The following is a 25117-nucleotide window of genomic DNA, read 5'->3' on the forward strand; positions in this document are numbered from 1 at the left end:
TATATATATATATATATATATACACAGAGAGAGAGAGAGAGAGAGAAGAAGAAGAAGAAGAAGAAGAAGAAGAAGAATTATAAGCCAAAGAATATGTTCCATATATTTCAGATGTTACAATGTGTCAAGAGAATTGAAGAAAAAAGACCAGTGACCAACGGGATACTCATAGATACCATTGTTATAAGCATCCTTCTATGGAGAAAAGTGGAGCCATTGAAAATGTTGGGCCCTGTTCATCTAAGCCGGACAGGCATAAATGCCTCTGCCTCAAGGCTGAGTCTAAAAGTGAGGTTGGTTTTTTTGTTTGTTTGTTTGTTTGTTAGTGAAGTTTGTTTAATGAATTTGCAGAAGCTGGACAACAGGAATGGCTGGAAAGAGCACAGTGCTCCATAGTTCCTATTAATTGGTTTTTAAAAATGCCAAAGGAATATAGAAAAAATTTCTGTCGTGTTCCTTGGAAGACACCTGGAGCGTCTACATAGATTACCCCACTGTTCACAGTATCAGAGAACTGATTAAGCCCAATGTTTGTCTTTTCCCCTTGGCTCAAATTTTCAATTTGTTCTGCTTCTGAGACTTGGACACAGATATGAAACTCAAGCTAAATCAGACTTTCAGAAAAGTTTATTTCTTAGGGAGAAGATGGAAGGGAGTGAATCAGTGACGGAAGAGGTCTAAAGAAGAAACCTTTAGCTCTCTGATACAAGCTCAGTGGGGTAGCTCTGTCACTAACAACACATGAAAGGAGGGGCGATTTGCAAGAGGAGGATTGTCATGATGGAGAGAAAGAGAAGATAGCTTCTTTCACATCCAAGTCCAGTTGGCTAGCATTTTCCATCATGTTTAAATCTAATTTTTCCCCGAGATTTCCTAAAGGAAGAATCAGAATAAATATTTGGTTAACAGAATGTCAGAGCTACAAAAACACTTTAAAAATTAGCTACTTCTGCCACCCTTATTTTATATTTGAGGAAACTAAGAGCCAGAGCATAAAGGGAATTGACGAAAGACAACAGTAAGGTTATTGGATTTCCTACACAGTTATTTTTCCATGAGTCTAAGATGCCACTGAAGATATTATGACCTATGCTATAATCTCTTTGAAAATAAGCTATTTAATCAGGCCTGAGCCTGTGATATATAAGGCATATCAATCCTCATCTTCTTCCATCAATATTGTCACACTTTGGCTGAATTACTCATTAGTAGGGATGACTTAGGGTTTATGCATTCCTGTCATTGTTCCTTGTACAAAATTACAAAATGATTGTTGGGCTGAGGGCTCCAGTTTGATGCCATGGGAAGAGTTTTTCTCCCTGGAAACTGCATTGGCTTGTCCAGAGATCAAACCTGAAGCCATGGTTTTGTGAGACCCCAGTGTCTAATCACCAATAATCAGGTCACGTAAATCCAAAAAACTAAACACTGACTCTTAGCTGAAGGACCCAAACTTTGCAGTCACCTCATCCTAACTCAGAGTTTCAGGCACATAAGAGATTGAAGATATCTGAGAGAAGGCAAAATCACAGTTTGTCTTAAAATCAAAGAATTTCAGGACTCAAAAGGATATTTGAAGCTTCAAGTGAAAATCCGTCAATTGGCGTAAGGAAATACGAAGAATCAAAGAGAAGAAAGGACCTGATGATCACCACTGAGTACAATGAGTCAGCTTTCTACTCCAGTGGCCTTTATATTACCACATGCTCTTCTGAGTGGGGACTGATTATTATCTGTGCAAACTGGAGCAAATTCCTGGCTTCGAGGCTGATGTACTTGGTAGAAGAGGTAGATCGTAATTGCTGTGGGCTAAGTTGTCGTTGTTCTCTTCTTCTCCCCAAATTGTACTCACATGCTTTCAACACACAAGATGCAGGGGTTCTCATAGGTTATTAAATTGGTGCCACAGATAGGTTGATATAAACCAGGGCAGGGGTTCACTGTTCCACTGAACCAGCTCAAGTCTACTTTCCTAAATGGACATTTCACCTGAATTGGGTTGAAAAGAATTATATGATTAAAATTACAATTATAGACAGATAGATCACCTTTGGACTTTATTAGGAAAATCTAAACATAGTCAGGATCATATCCCAGTCTCATAAAAGCTCTCACAGCTCCCCCCTCCACAAAGCAAGGGAACCAGAACCTATGTATATCCCATCTAATACCAACATGGTACTCTCATTGTCAGGACCTCCTGATGGTAATAGAAAACAGAAGCCTGCTATGCAATAGTGGGAAAAGTAAGAGTGGGTAATCAGAATGTATTTGGGAAATTTAGCTTCTCTCTAACTCTCCTTTATTCCCAGACTAACATACTTGGGAATATTCTTAGAGATTTTTCTAAGCTAAACTCAGCTAAGGAAATGGAAGCCCCATAATTGAAAAAGGAATCCATATGCCTTGATTTAAACTATTTATCACATTTTATCCACTCTCAAAATCCCAAATCAACTCCTATCTTGAAGTTGTGAAATGTGAGATCATTTAGACTAATTTCCCAATTTTGTAGGGAAAACTGAAAACAAAGGAAGGGATGTATCTTATCAGAGACTAGAAGCCACATCTGCTTGCAATGCTGGTGTTAGTGAGGCTTGAAGTGACTCTGGGATGATAGAGCTTGAGGACGGTGGTCTCAGAGGCTGCACGAGTGCCATAGGTAGATAGATAAAATAACTCCAACACAAAGTGAGGAGGAGTATTGGCTGAGTATTTAGAGAAAGAAGGATCATGCTTAAGCTTTGAAAATCTTCTTCCTTCTCTCCTTATCCAACACCACCACTGCAGCCAGGCTGCCATCGTCTGCCTCCTGTATGTCTGTCACCCGACTAATCTCTCCACTTCCTTTATTCCTCATGTACTCTGGTTTCCATAGTTTAAACATCAGTTGAATCATTTTATTCCTGCAATTAAGGTTTTTTAATTGCATTTCATTGCACATAAAGAAAATCCTGCTTAGTATGGGCTGAAAGGTCTTATGTAGGCTAGACCCTCCCAACTCTCCCAGCCTTGCTATATCCCACCTTGCTCTTTGCCTTTCTAGCTTAGGCTTTTTTCCCCCAAATATGCCATGCTCCCTCCATCTCAGGGTCTTCTGTTTTTTGTAATGACCTCATCAAATATATATTTATTTTTTTCTGAATCTAAACTCATTCTACCTTCAGAATTCAGGTTACACAACTTTCTCAGAGATATTTTTCAAAATCCAATCCCAACTCTCCATTCTATAGTTTTATACCTCTAATTAGTGTGTAATAAAGCATTCGTGTAATTGTTTGACTAATTCCACACCGCCAAGGGATTATAGGCCCATAAGGGTAAGGTCTGTGTTTGATTAGACCAATCACTGTGTGTCCAGCACATATATCGGCACAGTCATTGCTCTATAAATATTTGCAAAATGAATAAGATATAAAATAGTTCAGTTAGAATGAATATAGAGTAACCAAATAAAAGCAAGAATAGTTAGTATCATTGTCTACAAATACAGCTTCTCTTTTTTCTCTTTTGAGCAGGATATGTGTTTGTCAGGTGAGGGTCCCCACCTACTGCTGTAACTGTAGCATCTGCTGCACACTCCTCCCCCCTTTGTGTTCCAGTCACACAGGCCTCTGATCAGGGACTCAAGTGGACCAAGTCTTCCTCACTGCTCTCTGCCTGGGTGGCTCCTTTTTACCCTTCAGGCCAGAAAGGCCTTCACTGATCACATTGTTTACAGTAGTATCTCTACTCCCAACAGATATCGGACAATCCTACTCTTTCATCTGTAGAATTTACCATAAATACTAGCTGCTGCCTTCCTCTTTTCTGGTTATTTGTAAGCTTTATGAGAGAAAGGAATATATCTATTTTCCTCAATATTGTTTCCTAGGGCACAGCACAGGCAATAAATATTTCTTAAAGAAAGTAAGTAATAAGTCTATTGTTATTTACGGATAGATGGGCAAGGGAAGGGCTATGCCTGTAGGGGACCTTCTTAAGAAGAAAATACATTCCAGTACTGAATTCCATGCAATCATAGATCTTGGACAAATTCTACACATTCTTTTCCTGGACCTATAGCTCCTGACAAGTTCCCTTCAAGGCCACGCTGCCCTCAAACTATCATTCTCACCAATCAACTCATGATCGACTTTTTCTTTTAAGAAGTAAAATTTAAAAATCATTAATGAGACAAAAACTTAAAGTGCGAACACTCCCAAAGTGAAGAAGCACAGTGATGCAAACCTACATTAAAAAAAATAATAGGGGACCGGCCTGGTGACGTAGTGGTTAAGGTCGTGAGCTCTACTTCGGAGTCCCGGGGTTCACCAGTTTGGATCCTGGGCGTGGACCTGGCACCATGTATCAAGTCATGCTGTGCAGCATCCCACATATAAAATAGAGGAAGATGGGCACAGATGTTATCTCAGGGCCAATGTTCCTCAGCAAAAAGAGGAAGATTGGTGGCAGATGTTAGCTAAGGCTGATCTTCCTCAAAAAAAAAAAAAAAGACAAAATAATAATCTCTCATTTACCTTATCCCTTATTTATCACACATTTATTGACTTCACAATATGTTCAATACTCAGAGGGGTAGGTTAAAATGAAGACGGCATCTCCTTCATTTGACCCTTATACAAGTTGCAAACAGAATCTGAGGCTCTATGCAGAGATTTCCTGTGCCTCCACATTTTCCTCAATCCATGTCGCAGAGGTTGCTCTCCCTGTTCACAACTCATATAGGCATTCTCTGCACATCTCAGGGCATTTAGGCGCATTGCCTCCCCCAAACTCTGAGCTTCTGGAGAGAAAAAGCCATGTCCTGCCCACATCTGTGGGCTCTTAAGAACCTGCCCTGTCCCTGGCAATTGTCAGTACTCAGAAACATTTCCTGAGCAATATGGAGGTTTCTTTGGTCTACATATGACCAAATCTTAGCTTAGTGGGTCACTCTACTCTGGACTCCTATACGTGTGGTGTACATGCCCCATTCACTTGAGTGGACCTTGAAGAACATCACAGATGACCTTGCTGTAGTAAGGTCCTAAATAGCAATTCCAAATAAAACTCATATTAGAATCTTAGTCCCAGGAAATCTAGTGGGAGATTACCTTAACAGGTCCATGTGGTGGCCACCATTGCCGGGGACCTGCAGCTAAGACATAAATGGAGATAGTTATAGAATCTTCTATCTGGTAAATCATAGCTTAACTGTCAGCAGAATAAAAGAATTCGAGTTTATTCCCAAGGAAGCTTGCAAAAAGTGAAAACACTGTTTCATTTACACATGTATTCATTCATTTTTTTTTTCCAAAAATGCAGAATGACTCTTCTATTACTGATAAATAATCAGCAGAGGACTATATAGATGTAGCACTGCTCATAAATGTTGCCAGTCCAGTGTAGTAAATAATTTTTTGACTAACAGTAATTAGCCTGGGCTTGAGAAGATTCATAAAAGCCAATATATCAAAGAAATTAAGAAATGGTAGACTTTTAAAGAGATCTTTTAGCCCAATCCCCATATTTTATAGAAAGGAGAAAGATACTTGCTTAGGAAATACCCAGGAATTCATGGTAGATATGTGAAAAACCAAGTTTTCCAGTCCTTGTGGCTAGATCTTTTTATAACTCCCTACATGACTATTTTCTAAAAGAGGACATGAATGATAATGACCCACTCAAATCCATGGAAAACCATTTTCAAAACGTGTGAATTTTTGAGATGTTCTACGGTGCATATTGCTAGTCCCTTTCACATGTTACCTCACTGAACCACCAAAGCCCCCTGGTTCCCATGAGGTAGGTCTCATAATCTGCATTAATAGACAAGAAAAAAAGGTCCCTGCTCATTGGCCCAGAACTTTTTATTTTGGACCACACCCCATTCTCTCTCTCTATAGACACAGATATATAGATACAGTAAAATGATATATTTAAATAGATAAGAGTTTCAAAGCATTCTCTTTCAGACTACAATTCAGAGCCCACAAATTAACCTTACATGCCTGCCAGAACGAGCCAAATTACTCACCAGAAGTTAACACCAAACGTATCATGATGAAGAATGAAAGTGAGCTGAGTACTGGGAAAGATTTGGCCATTTTTCCTCCTGGTGTTTCCTTAGAGTGATGCTCTGAGATATTGCCTTAGGATGTTGATCTCTAGTACAATCACCAGAGCAGAAATAATCAGGATATTAAGGCCATCTTTGAAGTGAATATTCATCTTCACTCTGCCCATTGTAACTTCTGTCTACCACCTATTCATCCTCCCCCAAGAACAAATGTTCAGGAAAAGCTAAAGTGTGGTTAGCCATAAATAAAAGTATAGACCTCAAGGACAGATCTGTGTCTACTTCGAAGACAGAAGTAAACCAGAGGTTACTCTATGGACATAACTATATTATTTTAGTAAGAAGGCATTTTAAGTGTCTTGAAAAAGCAACTCCTTACCTGAAGATTCACCCAGATATTTTTCCTTTGAAAGGATACAGAGGAAATACTGAGGCTCCTAAACAACAAGAGCTTCTCAACAGAGGAAGCAGAGATGACCTTTTTGGATTAAGACAAAGATTTCTAATATTCCAGGCATACTTGGCTGGGCTGAGAATCTTCTGACTTGGAATGCTAGACTTTCTTGGAGCATTCTGAGAGTGTGCATAGGGAGAAAAACCATTTTGTGCCATCTCATGGGGGCCCCAAAGCTATTTTCATCCAGACACAGAAAGAGAGGTCAGTGAGCAAATGCTCCCATGGGATTGCCTTCCCTTGTCGCAGCCTTTCTGACCCTAGAGAAAGGTATATGCACATTCCAGGGTCTAACCAAGGATTACATTGAACTCTCCCTATCTTCCTAATCCTGGAAGTGACCTGGTCCTCTCTATGTCCTCTAGGCATTTATCTCTGCTCTGTAGCATGTGTCAATAGGTAATTTGCATAAAGTCTTTGCCCATATACTGTGGTGTGACATGCATTATCCAAGACATGGAAATGTCTCCAGAGTACTCCCCTCCTCAGGATGGTTAGAGGTTCTCGGCACAATGTCCAGAGCTTCCTACTCTGCCTGCTCCTGAGACAACCTAGGATATCATGTTTTGGCTAAGCACACCCTCATCTCTTCCTGACATCTTCCCTGGAATCCTTCAAGAATGGAGCTTCAACAGTGGAAGATCCAGCTGTACTAAAGCACAATGCCACGTGCCCACCTTCCCCACCTCCTATGCTCCAGTTGACTCACCTCAGAAACAAGAGAAAAAGGAGCTGTAACACGCTCTTTTGGGTCTCTCCTTTAAGGAGCATGTGTGAGGGCCTCAGCAGGGTGTAGAATAGCCGTGTAGGAGAGAGAAGGCAATGACGCATTGTGTGGTGGGCTGAGCAGGCCCTGGGAGGTCCAACATTCAGGTTGAGTCAAAGTCAATCCTCAGCAGGAGGCAGTGAAGAAGGCAGCACAGAGCTGCCTAGAACACTTGGGAGGTGGGAACGGATCGCTGGACAGGACAGATCTTGGCAGGCAATCCAAAGAGACAACGGTATGAGGAAACATAGCACAGTAGGAAAGAGCACAGCAGAAAAAGCAGAGCATGTTCCCTAACAATGAGTGCCTTCTGCCAGTACGCACAATGTGGAAACAGGTGAGAGACAGAAGGAGGTTGCAGTGACAGATGAGGTCCGTGGATGACATTTGCAAGTGGGTCCAGCCTCGTCTCTGTAGCATTCCAGGCCTTTGCAGCTTTGTAACAAGAGAGATACGTCATCATAGCTGAGTTTCTTTCTGTTATCTGAACCTCCTGCCTCTTCCTTTCTGTAAAGTACAATTGTTCTTGTGTCACGGAAATACATGTTAACTTGAAAAATTCAAAAAAGACATATAAAAAAAGAAATAAAAAGACATGAAATCTCAAAACCCAGGGATAACTGTTAAACATATATTGAATTATATCTTTCCAGTTTTTTAAAAAATGTACACAGTTTTTTTTAAAAACGGACACATATAGATGTTCTTATTTTCACAGTCAATCAAATTTTTGCAGTATATATTGTTTTCTGCTTTTTGTTACTTGGAAATGTACTATGACATTTTCTTGATCTTTAAATATAGTTATATAGAACATGAATTTATGTGCCTGGTGTCATATTCTGTCACAAATATGGATTTTTATTACATTAACATTTTTCTGTTGTTGCTCAATTAGGTTGATTCCAATTTTCATTATTATTAACAATGTTAGAATGAATAAATTTTTACTTACTTCAGTTAATTTATCTCTTATTATTTCATTTTAATAAATGCCTAAAGACAAAGCTAGTGGAAACTTCCAGAAAGGACCTGGGTCACCTAGAAAATGAAAGAGGTGGTTTTCATCCGATTTGTGGGTTCTGTGCTTATAATCTGACTTGGAACATTTTAAAAATACCCTGTCACCTTGCTAATTGAATCTTTTTTCCCCCATTCAGAGAAGTAGAGGCACTCTACTCATTATTTAGAAGGAATTCTGGACATAAAAACAGAAGATCTAGTTATAGTATTTTGTCAACTTGGAAAGTAATTTCTTCTCTCGGGAAAGAATTTTTCCATTTGCATGATTAAGTAATCAAATTTTCCTTAAGTGGCTCCTTGAGAGTTTAATTGAGCTAACATTTAAACAGCTTGAAAAACTGCCTGGTCCAGATTAGCCATCAATAGATGCTACTTATTGTGGCTCACTCTTTGCCGCAGCTACTGATGTGTGCCTTGTAGGCCCAGGGCCACAGATTCATTGCATTGCATGAATGTTCAAAGATAACAACGAGTGTGAATTTACTTCCTACCTGAGAACAAATAATTTACACTTTTTTCAACTTTGTTTTGTCATGCGTTTTGTTATTAGCAGAGCATCACTGGTTAAGTGAGTTCCCAACAGCCTTCGACTGTCTGGGATTCTGATTTGTCAGCAGTTGGGGCATGGGAAAGACAGCAGTGAAAAAGACTGGCATCTTCCTTACCTTAACAGAGTTTATACCACAGCAGGGGAAAATCATTAAACAAATAATTACTCATGGAAGCCAGATTTGAGAAAGTAATTTCTAATATTTGAGGTTTCTGAATCCTGTGACATTCAGGCATTATTCATGGCCCCTGTGTTTCTCATCAATATCAGCATTGAGAAATCACAGAATAAATTCCACAAATGCAATATACCAACTAGATAAAAGTAAAGCAAAATATCTTAAAGATAAAAGGAATTGCATATTATCACCATGTGGCTCTATTTAATAGATCCAAAAATAAGGTAAGAGAAAGTGGTCTCTAAACATGATTTAATTCTAAAGCATACAGAGGAAAAAGTGAAACATCTTAGGAAAGAAACAAGGCTAAAATATCTTTAGCTTTTCCAAACTCTCCCAAATTCCAGTTGAACTAATATTGGGAGAGGAGAGTCAATAGGGACCACATCTCCCTCAGAGAATCCTGAGTCTGTGACTTCCTCTTCATCTATCACACCCGTGGCTTACTTCCAAAAGCTACATCTTGGGGCTTTGTTCCTGGATATCAGGCTCCTATTCCTAGCTATGAAATAATTTGATTTGTATGTTCCAGTGTCACCTCAAACCAACATTTTCAAAAACCAACTCCTCACTCTCTAGTCCAAATCAGATTCTTATCACCTTTGAAGGATGCCAAAATCTTTCACAGGATTTCATTTACAGCTTCCTTGTTCTCCTGCAGAAACTCCACTTCTCAAATTGTGGAACTTCCATAGTCTAGCCCTCTGTTAGCCAATTATATTTCCACCACAGTACTGAGCTGCCTTCCCTTAGGTCCCAGCAGCTGTTTCTCCCTCACGGAGCAGCGACCGCATAAATGATCAGGCCCAACCCAGGCTATAGGGTAAGGTCTTTCCTTTCTCAGGGTTTTTATGGAAGCCACAGGACAGTATTAGCCAAACTTGACAGCATTAGCCAAACTTTTGTATTCTCTTGCTCCAGTCTTGAGCATTGATTTGGGTAACAGAAGTCCTGACCTGTTCTTTGGACTGACCAAAGATGGCCTTAATGGGCCCCTCAGCTTGACTAAACTTTTTATTTTTTTAAGATTTACACCCGAGCTAACATCTGTTGCCAATCTTTTTTTTCTTCTTCTTCTTCTTCTCCCCAAAGTCCCCCAGAACATATTTGTACATCCTAGTAGTGGATCCTTCTGGCTGTGCTATGTGGGACACTGCCTCAGCATGGCCTGATGAGCAGTGCTATGTCTGCATCCAGGATCCAAACCAGCAAAACCCTGGTGGCTGAAGCAGAGCCATTCAGACATGGGCGGGGCCCTTGACTAAACTTTAGATAGGCTTCTTTCTGACTCTAGGCTCCTGATCCCTCTTATCTTAGAGCATTTATTTTAGAAAACTTGTAATTGTAAATTCTTTCTCTGTTCCTTTGAGATGTAAATCATTTTAGAAGCCTCTTGCCAGTTTTATAACCTAGAAAGGTCTTTCTCAAGAACTTGGGAGCCATCCCTTTGAAGTGTAACCATCAAGGAAGACAATGCAGGCTATCTCCTAGTCTCTGTGGAAGGGCAGGAGCCTAACTTCCGCGGGTACCTTACTCCAAGTTGCAAAACTACCTCTTATCAAAAAGAGGTTAGAAGTTTGTTTTCCTTTAGATAAAGCCAATTAGTAAACACAGATGTCCTATTACTTTCCCCGACCTCCTCTGGTACTTTTCCACTAACTCACCTCAGAGCTTAAAAACCCTCTTTCTCCTTTTTTTTTAGCAGGGTTGAGTTCAGACGGAGTTCTGGCCTCTCTCACCTATTGCAGCAGCCTTGAGTAAAGGCTTCTTTGCCTATTTAACTTTGACCAGTGTAATTTTTGTCTTCATAGGACCATCTCGTATGCCAAATAAGATGTACTTTCCTATCTCTTCTCTCCGGACAGAATCACTGCTTTGTTGCTATTTTCTACACTGTTTCTTTTTAAGACCAATGCTGGGCCTTGTGCAATTTGACGTCAGCCTTCCCCCCTTTCTGAGTTGCAGTTCCTCTAGTATAAAATGGAGACACTCTTTTTCAACCTTACTTCTTTCCTCAGTTGTCCATTTATTTACCTTCTCTGTCATCTGAGCTCCTCCCTGAACTACCATGCACTGGCCTGCTGGTCCCTATTGGGTAACTCCTGGCTGCTCCTCCCTGTCCTCAAGGATTAACCAAGAGGTGGAATTGGGACAGGCCATTCTTCCTTTTTAAGCCCTAACATTTCATTCTCCCAGAACCCCCACCCTCAGCTGTACAGATGTACGTGAATTGTTTTTACTAAAAGTGTGGAGAAAGGGAAATCTTTAAGAGAAGAGGAAAAGCTAAAAAGCTACAACATAGAGATGGGTTTCCTCAGGGATGAGAAGGAAAATAACTAAGTCCTTAAGGCGAGGCCGTGATGGTGAGCTCGCCTAGTGTCTGATCTCATTCTTCTTCCCTTAAATGTATGTCCCTTTCCAAAGATTGACTTGCTTCTCTCCATTTCACTTTGGGACAACAAATCCTGCTCACAGTATCTTATAGAGTGTCTGGGAGAGAGGTGTTGGCAATCTAAATCTTGATGAGGGCCTAGGTTATGTGTGGACCCTCTGGATCAACTCCCCTTTGCAATGTTGTGATCAGTGTGAGTTGAAGATATCCTTCTTGCTTTTCAAAGTTGCACCCGACACACAAGTATGAGCATGCACACACAGACACACACAATCCACACTTGCCAAGATTAGGCATTAACCCTTAAGATGGGACAGGACAGGACAGCACAAGTTTTTCAAATTGCATATGGTGAGCCTTTAGTGGGTTATGAAATAGGTTACCACCACTATTTTTTAAAAAAATACAATAAAAGAACAAAGTAAAATAGAGTAGAATAAAATAAAAATTACAGTGCAACTTGAATAGTGTGTGTGTGTGTTTGTGTGTTTCTAGGTGGTAAGGTAAAATACATTCTTTTTTTTTCCTGTGGGTCACAGTCAAGAAAGTTTTAAAGCCCTTAGAATAAACCTGCAAGTAAGGAAACAAAACTTTGCTATCTGCAATCTGTGTACCTCTTGCAAGGAGAAAACAAGTTTATTTCCTTTCAAGTTTTCAGAAGGAGCTCTTTCAAGTCTGCTAGAATAAGAAAGGAATCAATACCCCTACATGGACTATTCTATCAGTTTTATATTTAGTATATTTGAAAAAAGCCACTTTAATGAGGACTTAAATTCTTAGATAAGAATCCTTGATCTCCCAAGGCTCCCCACTGAAGAACGGAAAGAGATGTTCTATTGTTCTCTCATCTTTTGTTTCTTTCTTTTCCTGCTGTGACTGTAATACTACCATAAATGTAGTTCTGCATTTCCTCATCTAGCATTCCCCCTGTTTATTTGCTTGGATTTCTCTATGCTGCTTACCTCCAGGAAGACTAATATCCGTGAAGGCAGACATTGTCTTGGGCATCACTGAATCCTGAGAACCTGGCACAAGGTCTGGTGATAGTGGGTAGCAAATTACAGTCACTGAAACTGAGTTTCATCCCTTCTTTCCATTACTTTCTGGGGCACCAACATCTTCCCATATCTCACTAAGGCAAACCACCAGCCTAGACTCCCAACCCATGCAAAATAGCAGTTGATGCTTATATATCCACAAGAGGTACCTAGATCAATGAAGTGTATGGAGGATTGAAGCACTCTGAGAGAGTGCCCCTGACTATGACTGGTACTAGAATGAAGACGACAGCACTGCCTCTCCTACTCCTGGTTTTTCTGTTTCTACTTGGCCAACACGACCTTTCTTTACACGTATTAAATTCTTCTGTCATGTCTCGTCTGATTTTGGAGCTATTCCTTTTGGTAAGGAAAACCTCCATATATTTTAATAAACTAGCATCACTGCTTGATTTTCCCTAAATGATAAAAAGTTTTATTCTCAGATGATAATCATATTTCATGAACTTCTAAGATCTTGGGCCATAAGTTCTTAATTGTTGAAGTTGGATGATGAGCACATGAACATTTATGATTCTTTTCTCTCTCCTTTGGTATATGTTTGAATTTTTTATAATATGACCCTTTGTAGTGTATGTAAGTGACAATGTGAAGAACGAAGAACTAAGTAAACAATGGTGTGAATCTCATTTATGAAAACAGCATTTCTCACCTAGCAAAAACAAAAGCCTCTGAAATATATTGAGTTGTCATTACTCTTGGAAGCCGTGCTGCTGTGTTTCTGTATTTTGTGACCCCCATCCCCATGAAATCTTGACTCTTACATGCAAAATCTATCCCATTTCATTTTACAAAACAGTTCTGAAGCTTAATCAAATAAAGCTATTGCACATTATAATTACCATAACCATAACCACGGTAACTGAGTGTGGTAAAGCCTGGTGTACTACTGTTCCCCTTAACTAAAAGTTGCTCCAGATTTGAGCCATCTTTGCTTCCTGAGGGCAGAACAGCAGAGGAGCATAAAGGGAATCAAGATGAGGGGCAAGGATACGCCCAGGTGGGTAAGGGAGTCTTCTAAAACCCCAATCCTGCAGGCTGCAATGTGATGATAGAGTTGGTAGGAAACTGGCTGACAAACTCTGAGACGGTGGATAGCCACGCCAGTGACAAGGATGCGGTAAGGTGAGGCAAAGTTACCATACTCCTACGGACAGCACTTGTGGTCACCCTGGCAGTTTCCAAGTGGTAGCAGGAGGAGGTCCCACAGTTTGTGGCGGCAAAGACTCCAATTCACTCCAGCAGCAGAGATTCCAACAGTTTATTTACATAGAACATATATTGGCAATGTATACTCAAGATTGATTTAGTAATAAAAGTACACAATCAAAAATTTTAGTCCCTTGCTCTGTTCAGACCTGTCCTTTGCACAGAGTAGACTGCTAGTGGCCATAACAATGTTGAAGATTAAACCAACATAAATTGATGTCAGAAATTTTTGGCAAGTATATTTTAACAATTTAGAGGATGTTTATTCAAGATATTTTAAAAGAAGAAGGTATTTGGGAGAAGATATCTAGAAACATTTTAGAAAAATGTGTTTTCAATACAAAAAGAAATGTTTTCTTGAAAAGGACTAAAACCCCAAAATGTAGGCTCAAAAGTTTACAGAAGTATTGACTATCTTAATCTTTTTAAGTTTTGATTTATGCTTTGTTAATAGTAAACGGTTTTATAGATTCATATTTTAATAATATGGCCTAAAGTTTATCTTTACTTTCTCTTGAGTTTTGCATCTCAGTAGATGAGTGTTTGTAACTGTTCCAAGGAAACTTTAAAGAATGTGTTTTTGCAATAGAATAAGCTCTGTGACATATAATTAAGATATTATAATTTATTTGTATTTATATATTGTAGATTTACTTGTACAGCGTTTTAAAATATATAATTATGTGATTATTACATAACGTTGTTTTTTTAACCTACAAGTTGAAAAAGTGAGTTTGCTTACACGAACTGTTTTTGTCTAAACAAATTTTTCCCAGTATTTAAAATTTTTTTCCTAAAAATGCAGTAGCCATTCCATTCATTTAATGACACCACATGTTTATGATTATTTTATCAACATATCATTGCTATCTTTATTTTGCTTACTATTTTTGGCTTAGAAAGTATTTATTTGATGCTAACCTTAAATCTTTACTTTCTTAAAGCCCATAAGGAGTATTATGTGATTATGAATTATTTCATTTATACTATATGCATGTTATGAAATCAAACAATATGAATATCAAGACATTTGATTAAATAGAAAAAATATAATTATAGTTATGTTTGATATTTTAGCCCACATCAGCTTCAGGTTTCACTTTTCCTGTCAATTTTGTTTTTTTTCCTGTTGTGGACTGAATTGTGTCACCCCTCACAATTCATACGTTGAGAGTCCAACCCCTAGTACCTCAGAATGTGACTGTTTTTGAGACAGGGTCTTTAAAGAGATAGTTGTGGTCATTGGTTGGGCCCTGATTCTATGTGACTGGTCTTATAAGAAGAGGAGATTAGGAAGTAGACAAGCACAGAGGAAATATCATGTGAAGGCTCAGGGAAATGGCCGTCTACAAGTTGAAGAGAGAGGCCTCAGAAGAAATCAACCCTGATGAACGCTCTTCTTAGACTTCTAGCCTCCAGAACTGTGCGAAAATAAACTTCTGTTGTTTAAGCCACTCAGTGTGTGGTGCATTGTTGGGACGTCCCAGCACACTAATACCGTTCCGTATCTAGAACACATAGATTCACCCAGATAAACAGTTGAAGATGCTTTCAAGCAGCTCTCTTTGCTTTCCTGAAATACCTGTCAATTACGGCAAATGATAAGCTTGTTAGAGGGATAGAAGATTTGTTTTTAAATTTCAAAATTAAATCACTTGTGTGAGAAAACAGGTAGAATAAAATATTAATGGCAGGATCTTGGAGTTGGGTTTGCTGGTTTTACTTTAAAATTCTTTCAACTGTTTGTATTTGCTGATATTTCATAACAACGTGTTGAAAAATTAAACCGCGATGAATATCAGACCCTCACGTTCAATAATTGATGAGTAGTAATAGATTTGGAGAAAGTTAATGAGTGCATACTTGACCAATTCATATCTCCACAATTTGGAGGAAAATGTAGCATTTTTCAAATACATTTAGTAACTTTTGAGAATTTTTTAAAAATATTGTTAAAAGCAGACACTTTATTACTAGGAAATACATATTCAAGGTGATGGGGACTTTTAGGCTGCTTACTTTTAAAACGGTTTATGACGAGGATTTTTAGGCTAGTTACTTTTAAAACTACAGATAAAAAACAGGCTCCAAGGAGCGGAATTTGTTTGCCCTTTGATCAGAGACAATTGCATTTGTGAAGGAAATCTCCATGCCTCCCTCTCTGCGCCAGGAGGAAGGGGGGATGGCCTTATCTCTGGAAATTCTTAATGGGGAAGGCAAGAACTTAAGTTGTTTACTGTCTGGCAACCTCATGTAACTGACCCCCACCCCAAAATCCTCCTTTGTCTTTAGTTGAAGATAATATTTGAGCGGTGACTTCTGCCATTTACTTAATCTGATTTGATTCTCGTCTAAAAGTCATGGGATCACTCAATGACCAGACCCCACTTGGACTGATACCATTTTAACTTTTTTTTTCATGTTCTTTCCTTTGTCTTGTAAAGAGATGAATCATATACCTATGCCTTAAATTTAGCTCTAACCCTCAACTAGGGGCAGCAGCAGGAACTCTGACTGCCCGTGGGTCCTGTCCCCACGCAGCGGCTCTGCCTGCCCATGGGCTCTGTCCCCATGCCAGCGGGGGCAGCAGAAGCGGCGGCAGCAGAAGCTCTGACTGCCCATGGGTCCTGTCCCCATGCTATTCTACACTATTCTCTAAATAAAAGAGCACTACTGCCAGATCTTAAGAGTCTAAAGAAATCTTTCTTTCGACTCCTCGGCTCACCGACCCCGCATCACAAGGAATTAAAGAAATCAAACAACTTCTCTTACATATAGAATTCAAACTGTAAGCTTCAATTTCATTGCTAGCGATTGGTTTCAAGTCAGTAACATTGTGATTAGCGTTGACCTGATTTAGCTTAAAATTTTCAACAATATATACAAGCTGGTAGAACTATCTTATAGTTGAGAATTTTTAAGTAGTAATACTTTAAAGTACTATGTGCATTTCCCTACTTTTACACTTTCAAGAACATCCAACATTTTCAGCATAAATAAATCTGTGGTCTTATTGAATGGCTGATTGTATTTTTGACGTGTAATATGACCAACAATGTTGAAAAATGTTCTGTTCAAGAACTGTGGCTCTTTTGATTTTCTTGGTTTACCTCCCTTTAGCTACACCTCACTAGTCAGCTATTCTCTATTCACACAACCTGTGTCCTCCTCACATTTTTTTTTCACCTGCTGTTCACTCCTCGGTTGCTCACATTTCACCAGCTTTTCCTAGATATGTAGATGCTCCTAATTCCTGAATTTCTCAGAGCTTATCAGCTATTCCAGTCTCCCATATTCCTCCCATCATTCAAATCTCTCTCATTACTTCAGCTTCTCTTGTCCTTATATCTTTGTTTGAAATAGTTCCTGCAATAAAATTTTTAATCTTGTCTTTAACATTTGAGATTCTTTTGTCTTTGTGGCTCTACAGAAACTTTAGTGCCTATCTTCAGCTGCTTCTAACTTTTTAGAAATTTTGAAGGGAGTAAAGAAGAAAGGAGGCAGGCTAGCGGGACAACTGACTCTACCTTCAGCCTTTCCCGGACTCTTAAAAATTTTCCTATTTTTTCCTGTCATCCCATCCAAGCTCTTCAGAAACTCATTACCCTCTTGTCTGCATCCCTTAAGATTTGTTCTACTTTTAGCTGATCCTGAAATTACTCAACTGCTCAATTTTGCAGTTTGCTCACTTTCCCCATAGTGTTCCCATATCTCATACTAATCCTGCATTCTCAAAAGCTTCCATCTCCACAGCTGTTTTCTTTTTTCTTAGAAATTGCTCCAATATCCTCATTTATTTACAACCTACTCTATTCCATCAGTTGCTCTTTCTAGCTTTTGTCTTCTCATACACACACACAAAGAAAAATTGGAATTGTATAGTTTCAGAAGCTCCCATAAAGATAAACTAGCTCTCACTACCATTGCCCACGTGTTCTCCTTCCTCCTGAAGCTTCCCGGAATGCTGCTTCTGCTGGAATCCCTTTCCTCCATTTAAATTATTCTCCGCGGAATACAAACAAATTATTCCACTTTATTTCCCTTGTTGGCTTATTTAGTATTGCTTTAGGATTTATAGTATATATTATTAGCTTCTCACAGTGTACCTTTCAGCGGTATTAGACCACTTAGCATAGAACCTTATAACAGAATACTGTAATTTCTCCTGTCGGGGAAGTGGGAGAATTCCCCCCACCGCTTTTCCTCAAGGTTCTTATGGCTGGTCAAATAATCAAAGAGGCAGGCTGGCAAGAGAAAATCAAACAAAATTTAATAGCATGTATACATGGGAGAAACTCAGGGTAAACTGAGTAACTCGGCCGTCTGGCTGAGTCCACCCATTTAAGTACCCTCAGCTACGGACAAGGAGCACATAATGATCTGGGGCTTCAAGGGGGAGAAAGACAATCGTCATAGAGATGGAATCCAGAAGTTTGATAAGCAGGACTTTGATAAGAGTGGACTTGGCAAGGATCCCCCAAGTGTCCTAGATAGTTATCTACGGTGATGGCCTGTCCTGGAGACAACCTTTATTTTAAATTTCTTTAGGCAGCTTGGGGGAAGGTCAGATGCTCTTTCTGGGTCTTTTGAGGCTTCATTGTCTTCAGCTCGAAATAGTCCACATACCAGAGTGGCACACCTTGGAGCGGCCTGCTCTCAGCCCCATCACTCCCTTCCCAGCCTCTATGTTGTCATCCATTTTATTTTAACATATGAAAATAAAGTTCTGGCAACCTAGCTGCTGTGGACTGAACTGTGTTCCCCTAAAATTCATGTTAAAATCTGAATCCCAAATGTGGCTGTATTTGGAGGTAAGGCTTTAGGAGGTAATTAAGGTTAAATGAGGTCATAAGGGTGAGGCCCTAATCCAACAGGATTGGTGGCCCTACAAGAAGAGGGCTATCGCTCTCTTTCTCTCTCACTCTCTCTCTTTCTCTCTACCATGTGAGGACACAGTGAGGAAGTGGCCATCTGCAAGCCAGGAAGAGAGCCCTCACCAGGAATGGAATTTGCTGGCTCCTTGATCTTGGACTTCTCAGCCTCCAGAACTGTGAGAAAATAAATTGCTATGGTTTAAGCCACCCAATCCGTGGTATTTTGTCATGGCAGCCCAAGAAGACTAATCCACTAGCTCATGTTGTGACTACCACCTCAAGTCTTCCTTCCATTCCTATTGAAACTTTAATAATTCTGGATTATAGTCTTTTTACAATGTATAGCAATCAACTCTTTAAAAGTGTGTCTCTCTGACTCATCTACAAACTCATTAATGACGTGGACTCTTCTTTTTGCCCGTTTATATTGCCTCTCCTCACATAGCACATTGATTGACATCTAGTGATCTTTTTATATGTGTTGTTAGAAAAAACATACAAATCTCTAAGCATAGCTGGCAAGCATTTAACCTGCCTATGCTAAAATACCATTATGCTTTGGACACATGAACTTATAGGGCATAAGTTTATTCCTATTTGTAGACTCACTGTTAGAAAAGTCTTCTCTTTATCAAGGCAAAATATCGATCTCCTCATATTACATTAATGATCTGAGTCCTCTCTACAGAACTCCAGACAAGAGAAAGTTCTGATCTATCTCATGACAGTCCTACATATACCCTCAACTTTCCCATACATTGAATTTTCCTCTGGCCTTTTTAGTGACTTCAACATTTAATCGGATCATATTGTTTTTAATCTCGTCCCCAACATAATTAACAAGATACCTTCTTTTGCAGATGCCCATATGTGACTGAGTCCTCTTTAAATGGTGATACTTAAAATTTGTATATTACTCCTGGTCTGTTCTGATTAGTTTATAGTATTAGGGATTCTCACTCTATCTTTCTCCAAGTCTGAATTTTCCACTTTTCACTAGTGTAGCTAAGGGTAATGTAAGACTAATGGTCAGATCCACCCTTTGACCCATGTTTACTTAAAAAAAAAAAAAAGTCTTTTTCAGATGGGATGCTATGAGTAGATTCTTCTCTCACCAGGGTGTATATAATCTCCCCAGCTCCAAACTTAAGTAGAAACAGAGGAAATCTTTCCATGTGACTTAGAGTTTAGGAAAATAACCATAGATATTCTCCTTAAAAGAAGAATCATATCCACAGAGAGAAGCTTGACAGTTTTATGCTAAGAATCTTTTATTGAACAGTCAAATCCATATGTTTGCCCCACAGCCATCCTAGAAAATCTGGTTCTCTAAGTGGAATCTGCCAAAGGGACTCCGGTACCCTTGAGCATCAGGGAGACTCAGCATGGTCCATAATTTGTCAAGAAAAGGGCACCACGGCTCATCCTATAAGAGAAATCATTTTTTTTTAAAAGAAAGGCTTTGGAGAGCTTAAATTAAAAGTTTTATATTCTTAGATCAAGCCAGCCCAATAAGTACACAGCAAGAAAGGCTGAGCAATTAATCACTGAGCTTCAGCATGGTAGAAAAAGCAATTCAACATGCTAGTAAAAGCCAGTGTTAGGAGCCAAAAAATCTGTAAATTTCTCTTTTATCTATCATTTAATAATATTATGATGTTGATCGAGTCTTGTTTTCCTAGCTTCAGTTTCTTCCTACTATTCACTTTTTTCTCTCTCTCCCTCTCTTTCTCTCATTTTGCTTCTTTTTTCAAAATATTATGATTATCAGTAAACCATCTCTTATGCTTCACAGCAGCATCTAACTTATTAGGTAGCTAAAATGATTTCTGGTTCTGTGAGAGAGGTTTTTTCTGTAACTGATATATTGAATGCAGCACTTACACAACAGCGTTGCAAAACAAACATTTATTGGCATAGTTTATTCCATCAGATCCACAGAGAGGCAGGTAATCCTTGCTGCATGCATCAGAATACTCTAGGCAGTCAATCTGCCCCGTCCAAAAACAGAAAAAAATAAAAATGATTTCAGATCATTAAATCATAGAAAATGAACTTTTTAAAGGCCTTGAGGGATCATTTAGCCCAAAACCCCACATGCAAAAAGACACGTCCTCATCACAGCAAAAAACAGCTCAGCCCAAGATGAAGGCCTTCCTCTCACTTATTCTCTACATCTAAGTTATGAATACAATACATCCTGTGGGTTCTATCTTGTGCTTAATTTCTGAATTAGTCCTCTCTTCACCAAACTGTCATCCGCTTTATTCAGGCCCTCGATACGTCTTGCCTACACAGCTGCAATTGTCTGCCAATTTATTGCCCAACCTCCATGCTTCTCTGAGATTTCAGTCACCTTCCACACTGATGCCAGGGTGATCTTTTAAATCAAATCAGATCTTGTTCTTCAAGTACTTAACTGATTCCCCGTCAACAGGAAGTCTCCTCATGACCCGGGCTTGTCTCTCCAGTCTCATCTGCTCTCCCTCTTGCTCTATCTAAACTTAAGGACTGAATTCCCAGAATGTTTCCAACTCCTGTATATCCCTGTGCTTTTGCTTATGGTTTTTTCCCTATATTACATGACCTTACCCAATTTATGCATGAGACTACTCTATTCCTCCTTAAAAGTCAGTTTAACGACTTTTATAAGAGTTTCGTGTCCCTACTTAAAATGAACTGTCTTTACTACCACAACCTCATGTTTGTAATTGTTTTATATCACATTTCAAACTATTAGGATTATTATTCCAGTCACATAGTTCTTTACCCCTGAACTGTCTTTACATTTGTTCTTAAATTATTTTTTCTTTAAAGACTGGCACCTGGGCTAAAAACTGTTGCCAATATGTTTTCTTTCTTCTTTATCTCCCAAAACCCCCGCCCTGTACACAGTTGTATATCTTAGTTGCAGGTCCTTCTAGTTGTGATATGTGGGACACCGCCTCAACGTTGCCTGACGAGTGGTGCCATGTCCACACCCAGGAAACAAACCCTGGGCCGCTGCAGGGGAGCGCGCGAACTTAACCACTCGGCCACAGGGCCGGCCCTGTGCTATTTTTATAACTTCCTTTATTGTTATGAGAGCATCCTTGAGTCCCTAATGTCCTCTTCCTAATCTGCTAATTGGTTGCAGTGTGAGAAAATAACCACATGTAAACCAATCTGCCCCAATTAAGGGTTATGAGTAAAGTATGTGGAGTCTTCCTCTGTGTAAATTAATTAACTATACTTCAGCTCTTCTGTTTAAGCTGGCCAGGTGTCTTATCTCTGACTGTAGTCATAGATAATTCCTAGAATATGTATTTTAAAATGGTTTTACTCCAGGAAAGTGAGGAATTATTGTAGCATTTTATATTAAGAATAAATAAGATTTCTGCATATACTTACACATTTGTCATCATAAAGTTTTCTGAGTGGAATTCCTTTATTTCTAGAAGAGAAGACTTTATTGAATGGGTAATGCAGTTACTTGATATTTCTTAATCTACAGAGTGAAATACAGTCATATATCATTCTGTGTTGTCTGATCTGGACTGCAAATGAGGAGTTCTGGTTAATATTCTACTCTAGTTGTCTAATATGGACCATTAACATCTTTGATGATCACTTTGCAAACAAATAAAAATAGAAGAAAATAAGATTAACACTAAAAGGAGATTAACTCTAAAATGGTATTTTTAAATAGTCCATGAATATTTAGATTAAAATCAAAGGCATAACATAGCGTGAAAACACTTTTTCAGTTAAGAAAAAATACACTCAAATTCATCTCTGGCCACATATAATCTATAATTTTGCTATAGTCACTCTCCTTTCTGAATATTAGATCCTTGCCTTCTAAAAAGAGGATATGAGATAACATAATCAATAAGATCTCATCAGTCTTTACTCTCTTATGGTTTTCTTAGTGCAAGAGTTTGCATATCCTGAGAGAATTTATTCTGGATAATACTTGATATTACACTTGACTGTAAATTTTCAGAAAGGCTAGAAATAAGAGAAAAGAAGGAAGAAAGTAATAAGAAGGAAGAAGAGTTCATTTCTATGAGCATTCACTCTGTGTCAACTACTGAGCTAAGATTTGACGTGTTCTATCACAGTGAATTCTAAACACTGTTGTAGTTTCTAGCTTATGGGTGAAAATACTGACGCATGTAGTAGATTGGGTATTTGCCTAATGTAACAGATCTACTAAGGGCAGTCTGGATTCTAATCCAGATGTCTGACACCAAAGCCCATGATTTTAACACATAATCATAAAGTAATGAATTCAAATTGCTGAGATGGCTGGTAATAACCATTCTTTCATTCTCCTAGAAGCTGAGATACTGTTTTCAGTGAAGACAATATTTAATTTGTGGGGCTGGTGGTGGTGGGGATTCCAACTATCCCTTTGTACTTTTACTCTCTTCCTTAGACTTTTCCAGATAATCATGAGAAGCAACATAGATTTCCTCAAGGGTATGAATGATAGATCAAAGTCTTGTAACAGAGTCCATGGCTATCAGCCTAAATAGAGATAGCTGTCTTCTGACTTCCCATTATGCAAAAGAGAGATGTAACACAGGAGATTCTTGGAACTTTGACAAGATACACTTCCTGCCTGAGATTCAGTTTCCTTAAATATAATGTAGGAATAAGAATGTCTATATGTAACAGCTAAGGCACAGTGATAGTGTATATTATGAATGAGAACTTGACTGGATAGCAAAGAAATATAATATATATATATATATATATATATATATAAAATTTTAGAGATATAGTTTTTTTTTTTTATTCTAACAAAGCAACATCCAAAGAATATTAGAGGAGCATGACAAAAGGTAGGATTTTTCAAACCATGTTTTTAAAAACCAAGCAGATTTTGGCCGGCGTGGACTTTGTGATCTTTAAAAATAGTTGGCGGGGGGCGGGGGGCTCTGAACGGAATACTATACTTACCGGTTTAGCAAGCAAAATATGCATTCATTCCCGTACGTTTTCCCATCTATACCACATATTGGCTCCCACTCCCTTGTGCATATAATCCTGGAACTTCTTCTGTTGTATTTGGAGCAATCCACCTGTAATCAGAACAAAAAATAATGTCCTACATTCTCTTCCTTCAATTCTGCAGTCATTCTCATATAAGGATGGTAGAGAGAGAGAAGAAATAGGAAACAGTACTAGCCTCTACAACTTTAGGGCAAACATGTCTAGATCTTCTACAGACCAGGTGCCGTGCTACAAAAATAAATCAGACCCAGAACATTCCTTGAATAAAATGGCAATTAGCTGTTTAAGAAGGAAATATTAATCTCTGCTTTTAGAGTTATAATGAGAATCCAATAGAATAATGAATGTGAAAAGTAGGTAGAAAAGTTTAAAATGCTACCCAATAGTAAAAGTTTACTTTGTCTGCTGTTCTGCTTTTGCAAGGAGATTCCTTTTGCGATCTTGAAAGAAAGAAACACCGCGAGGAGTAGAGTAGGAATTGTTTTATCTCCTGAGGAATTTTTTCAGTCCACTGTGAGCCAGCTTAACCACTTTCACAGTTCCATTTACATCTTAGCTCTGATTTCATTTTTACAAAGACCACACAGAGAAGGTTGCACTCACCTCTGTCCCTACTGCTTGATCACCGGAAGAGAGTGGAATGAGATGCAATTGGAGATAAGGAATTGGAGAAAGAGCAAATTCCACAGTTAGAAATGCAAAGCTGAGTTCATTGTTCACAGAAACTAAAATCTATTTCCAAATATCCCTTGCCCAGATCAGACCTATGAAAGGTCATTTCTTCACTCAGGGCCAACTCAGAATGAAGACAGAGAAGTATGTGATTCTGATAGGAAATCCCTGGTCACTGGAGAAAGGGCTGTCACGGATCTCTAGGATTTCCTGTGAACATGCCCAGGGTAGGGTTGGGTAATGGTCTCCAAGTTGCATAAGTGGTTTCTGAAATGGCAAGTCAGAAACCTGAGGGATCCTGATCAGGGACTGAGCAAAGAACCCACAATCCTTTTTTACTTCTTCTCAGTCATTCTTCCTCTACCTGAAGGTCTGACCCATCCCTACTTTGCTAATCAGACCAATCCAAATAGATATCTTCTACATTTTCTTTTGACTTTAGTATTCTATAATTACTGAAGGCTGAATATATTTCGGTTAGCACAAAGATATGAGTATTCAAAAGGAATACCAACTCACCAGGTGGAGAGGCAGCCCACGTAGTGGCTGCCAGAGCAAGGATGGCAAAAGCAGTGATCTTCTTCATAGTGATGATGAATCAGAGTGTTAGAGATATGCTGCTGTGAAGCAAGAAGTCCAGAGACAGAAAGACAGAAAGCAGTCTGCCAAATACACACACACACACACATATATACACAGTACACAGGCAGGGTCCCACCCTTATTAAATATTGACCTTTCCGATGATGAGCAGTTATTAACCCAAGCTAGGGTATTTATTTCATTTGTCACGGAAAACGTCCTTCTTAACTTGATTTATAGACAATCGGAACAATTACACCCTGAGACTAATCTGCCAGAACATGTTTTGTGTAATAAT

The 25117-nt window shown here is 38.9% G+C and overlaps 2 protein-coding genes across 5 annotated transcripts; both read right to left on the bottom strand.

Annotated features, from left to right (window-relative positions):
- Positions 1–609: 609 nt before the first annotated feature.
- SPINK14 (serine peptidase inhibitor Kazal type 14 (putative)) lies at positions 610–7408 on the bottom strand. Of its 4 annotated transcripts, none has more exons than XM_070569281.1 (6): positions 7225–7408; positions 6020–6149; positions 5097–5134; positions 4235–4360; positions 1853–1989; positions 610–873 (listed from the first exon to the last, which is right to left on the bottom strand). In XM_070569281.1, the coding sequence occupies exons 2-6, from the start codon at positions 6087–6089 to the stop codon at positions 828–830; spliced, it is 417 nt and encodes a 138-aa protein (XP_070425382.1). In that variant the 5' UTR covers positions 6090–6149; positions 7225–7408; the 3' UTR covers positions 610–827. The 4 variants fall into 4 exon arrangements, with proteins under 4 accessions (XP_070425382.1, XP_070425381.1, XP_070425384.1 ...); XM_070569280.1 differs by having other exon boundaries at positions 5097–5140; positions 7225–7404; XM_070569283.1 differs by lacking the exon at positions 4235–4360 and having other exon boundaries at positions 7225–7401.
- Positions 7409–19818: 12410 nt separating this feature from the next.
- On the bottom strand, positions 19819–24901 carry LOC103556684 (double-headed protease inhibitor, submandibular gland-like). The gene is made up of 6 exons (XM_008528914.2): positions 24758–24901; positions 24170–24183; positions 23513–23634; positions 21956–21998; positions 20450–20556; positions 19819–19991 (listed from the first exon to the last, which is right to left on the bottom strand). Exons 1-6 carry the CDS (start codon positions 24822–24824, stop codon positions 19946–19948), a joined length of 399 nt encoding a protein of 132 aa, XP_008527136.1. The 5' UTR covers positions 24825–24901; the 3' UTR covers positions 19819–19945.
- Between the last annotated feature and the right edge of the window lie 216 nt (positions 24902–25117).

This window comes from Equus przewalskii, chromosome 13 (genome assembly GCF_037783145.1).
Source record: "Equus przewalskii isolate Varuska chromosome 13, EquPr2, whole genome shotgun sequence".
NCBI lineage: Eukaryota > Metazoa > Chordata > Mammalia > Perissodactyla > Equidae > Equus > Equus przewalskii.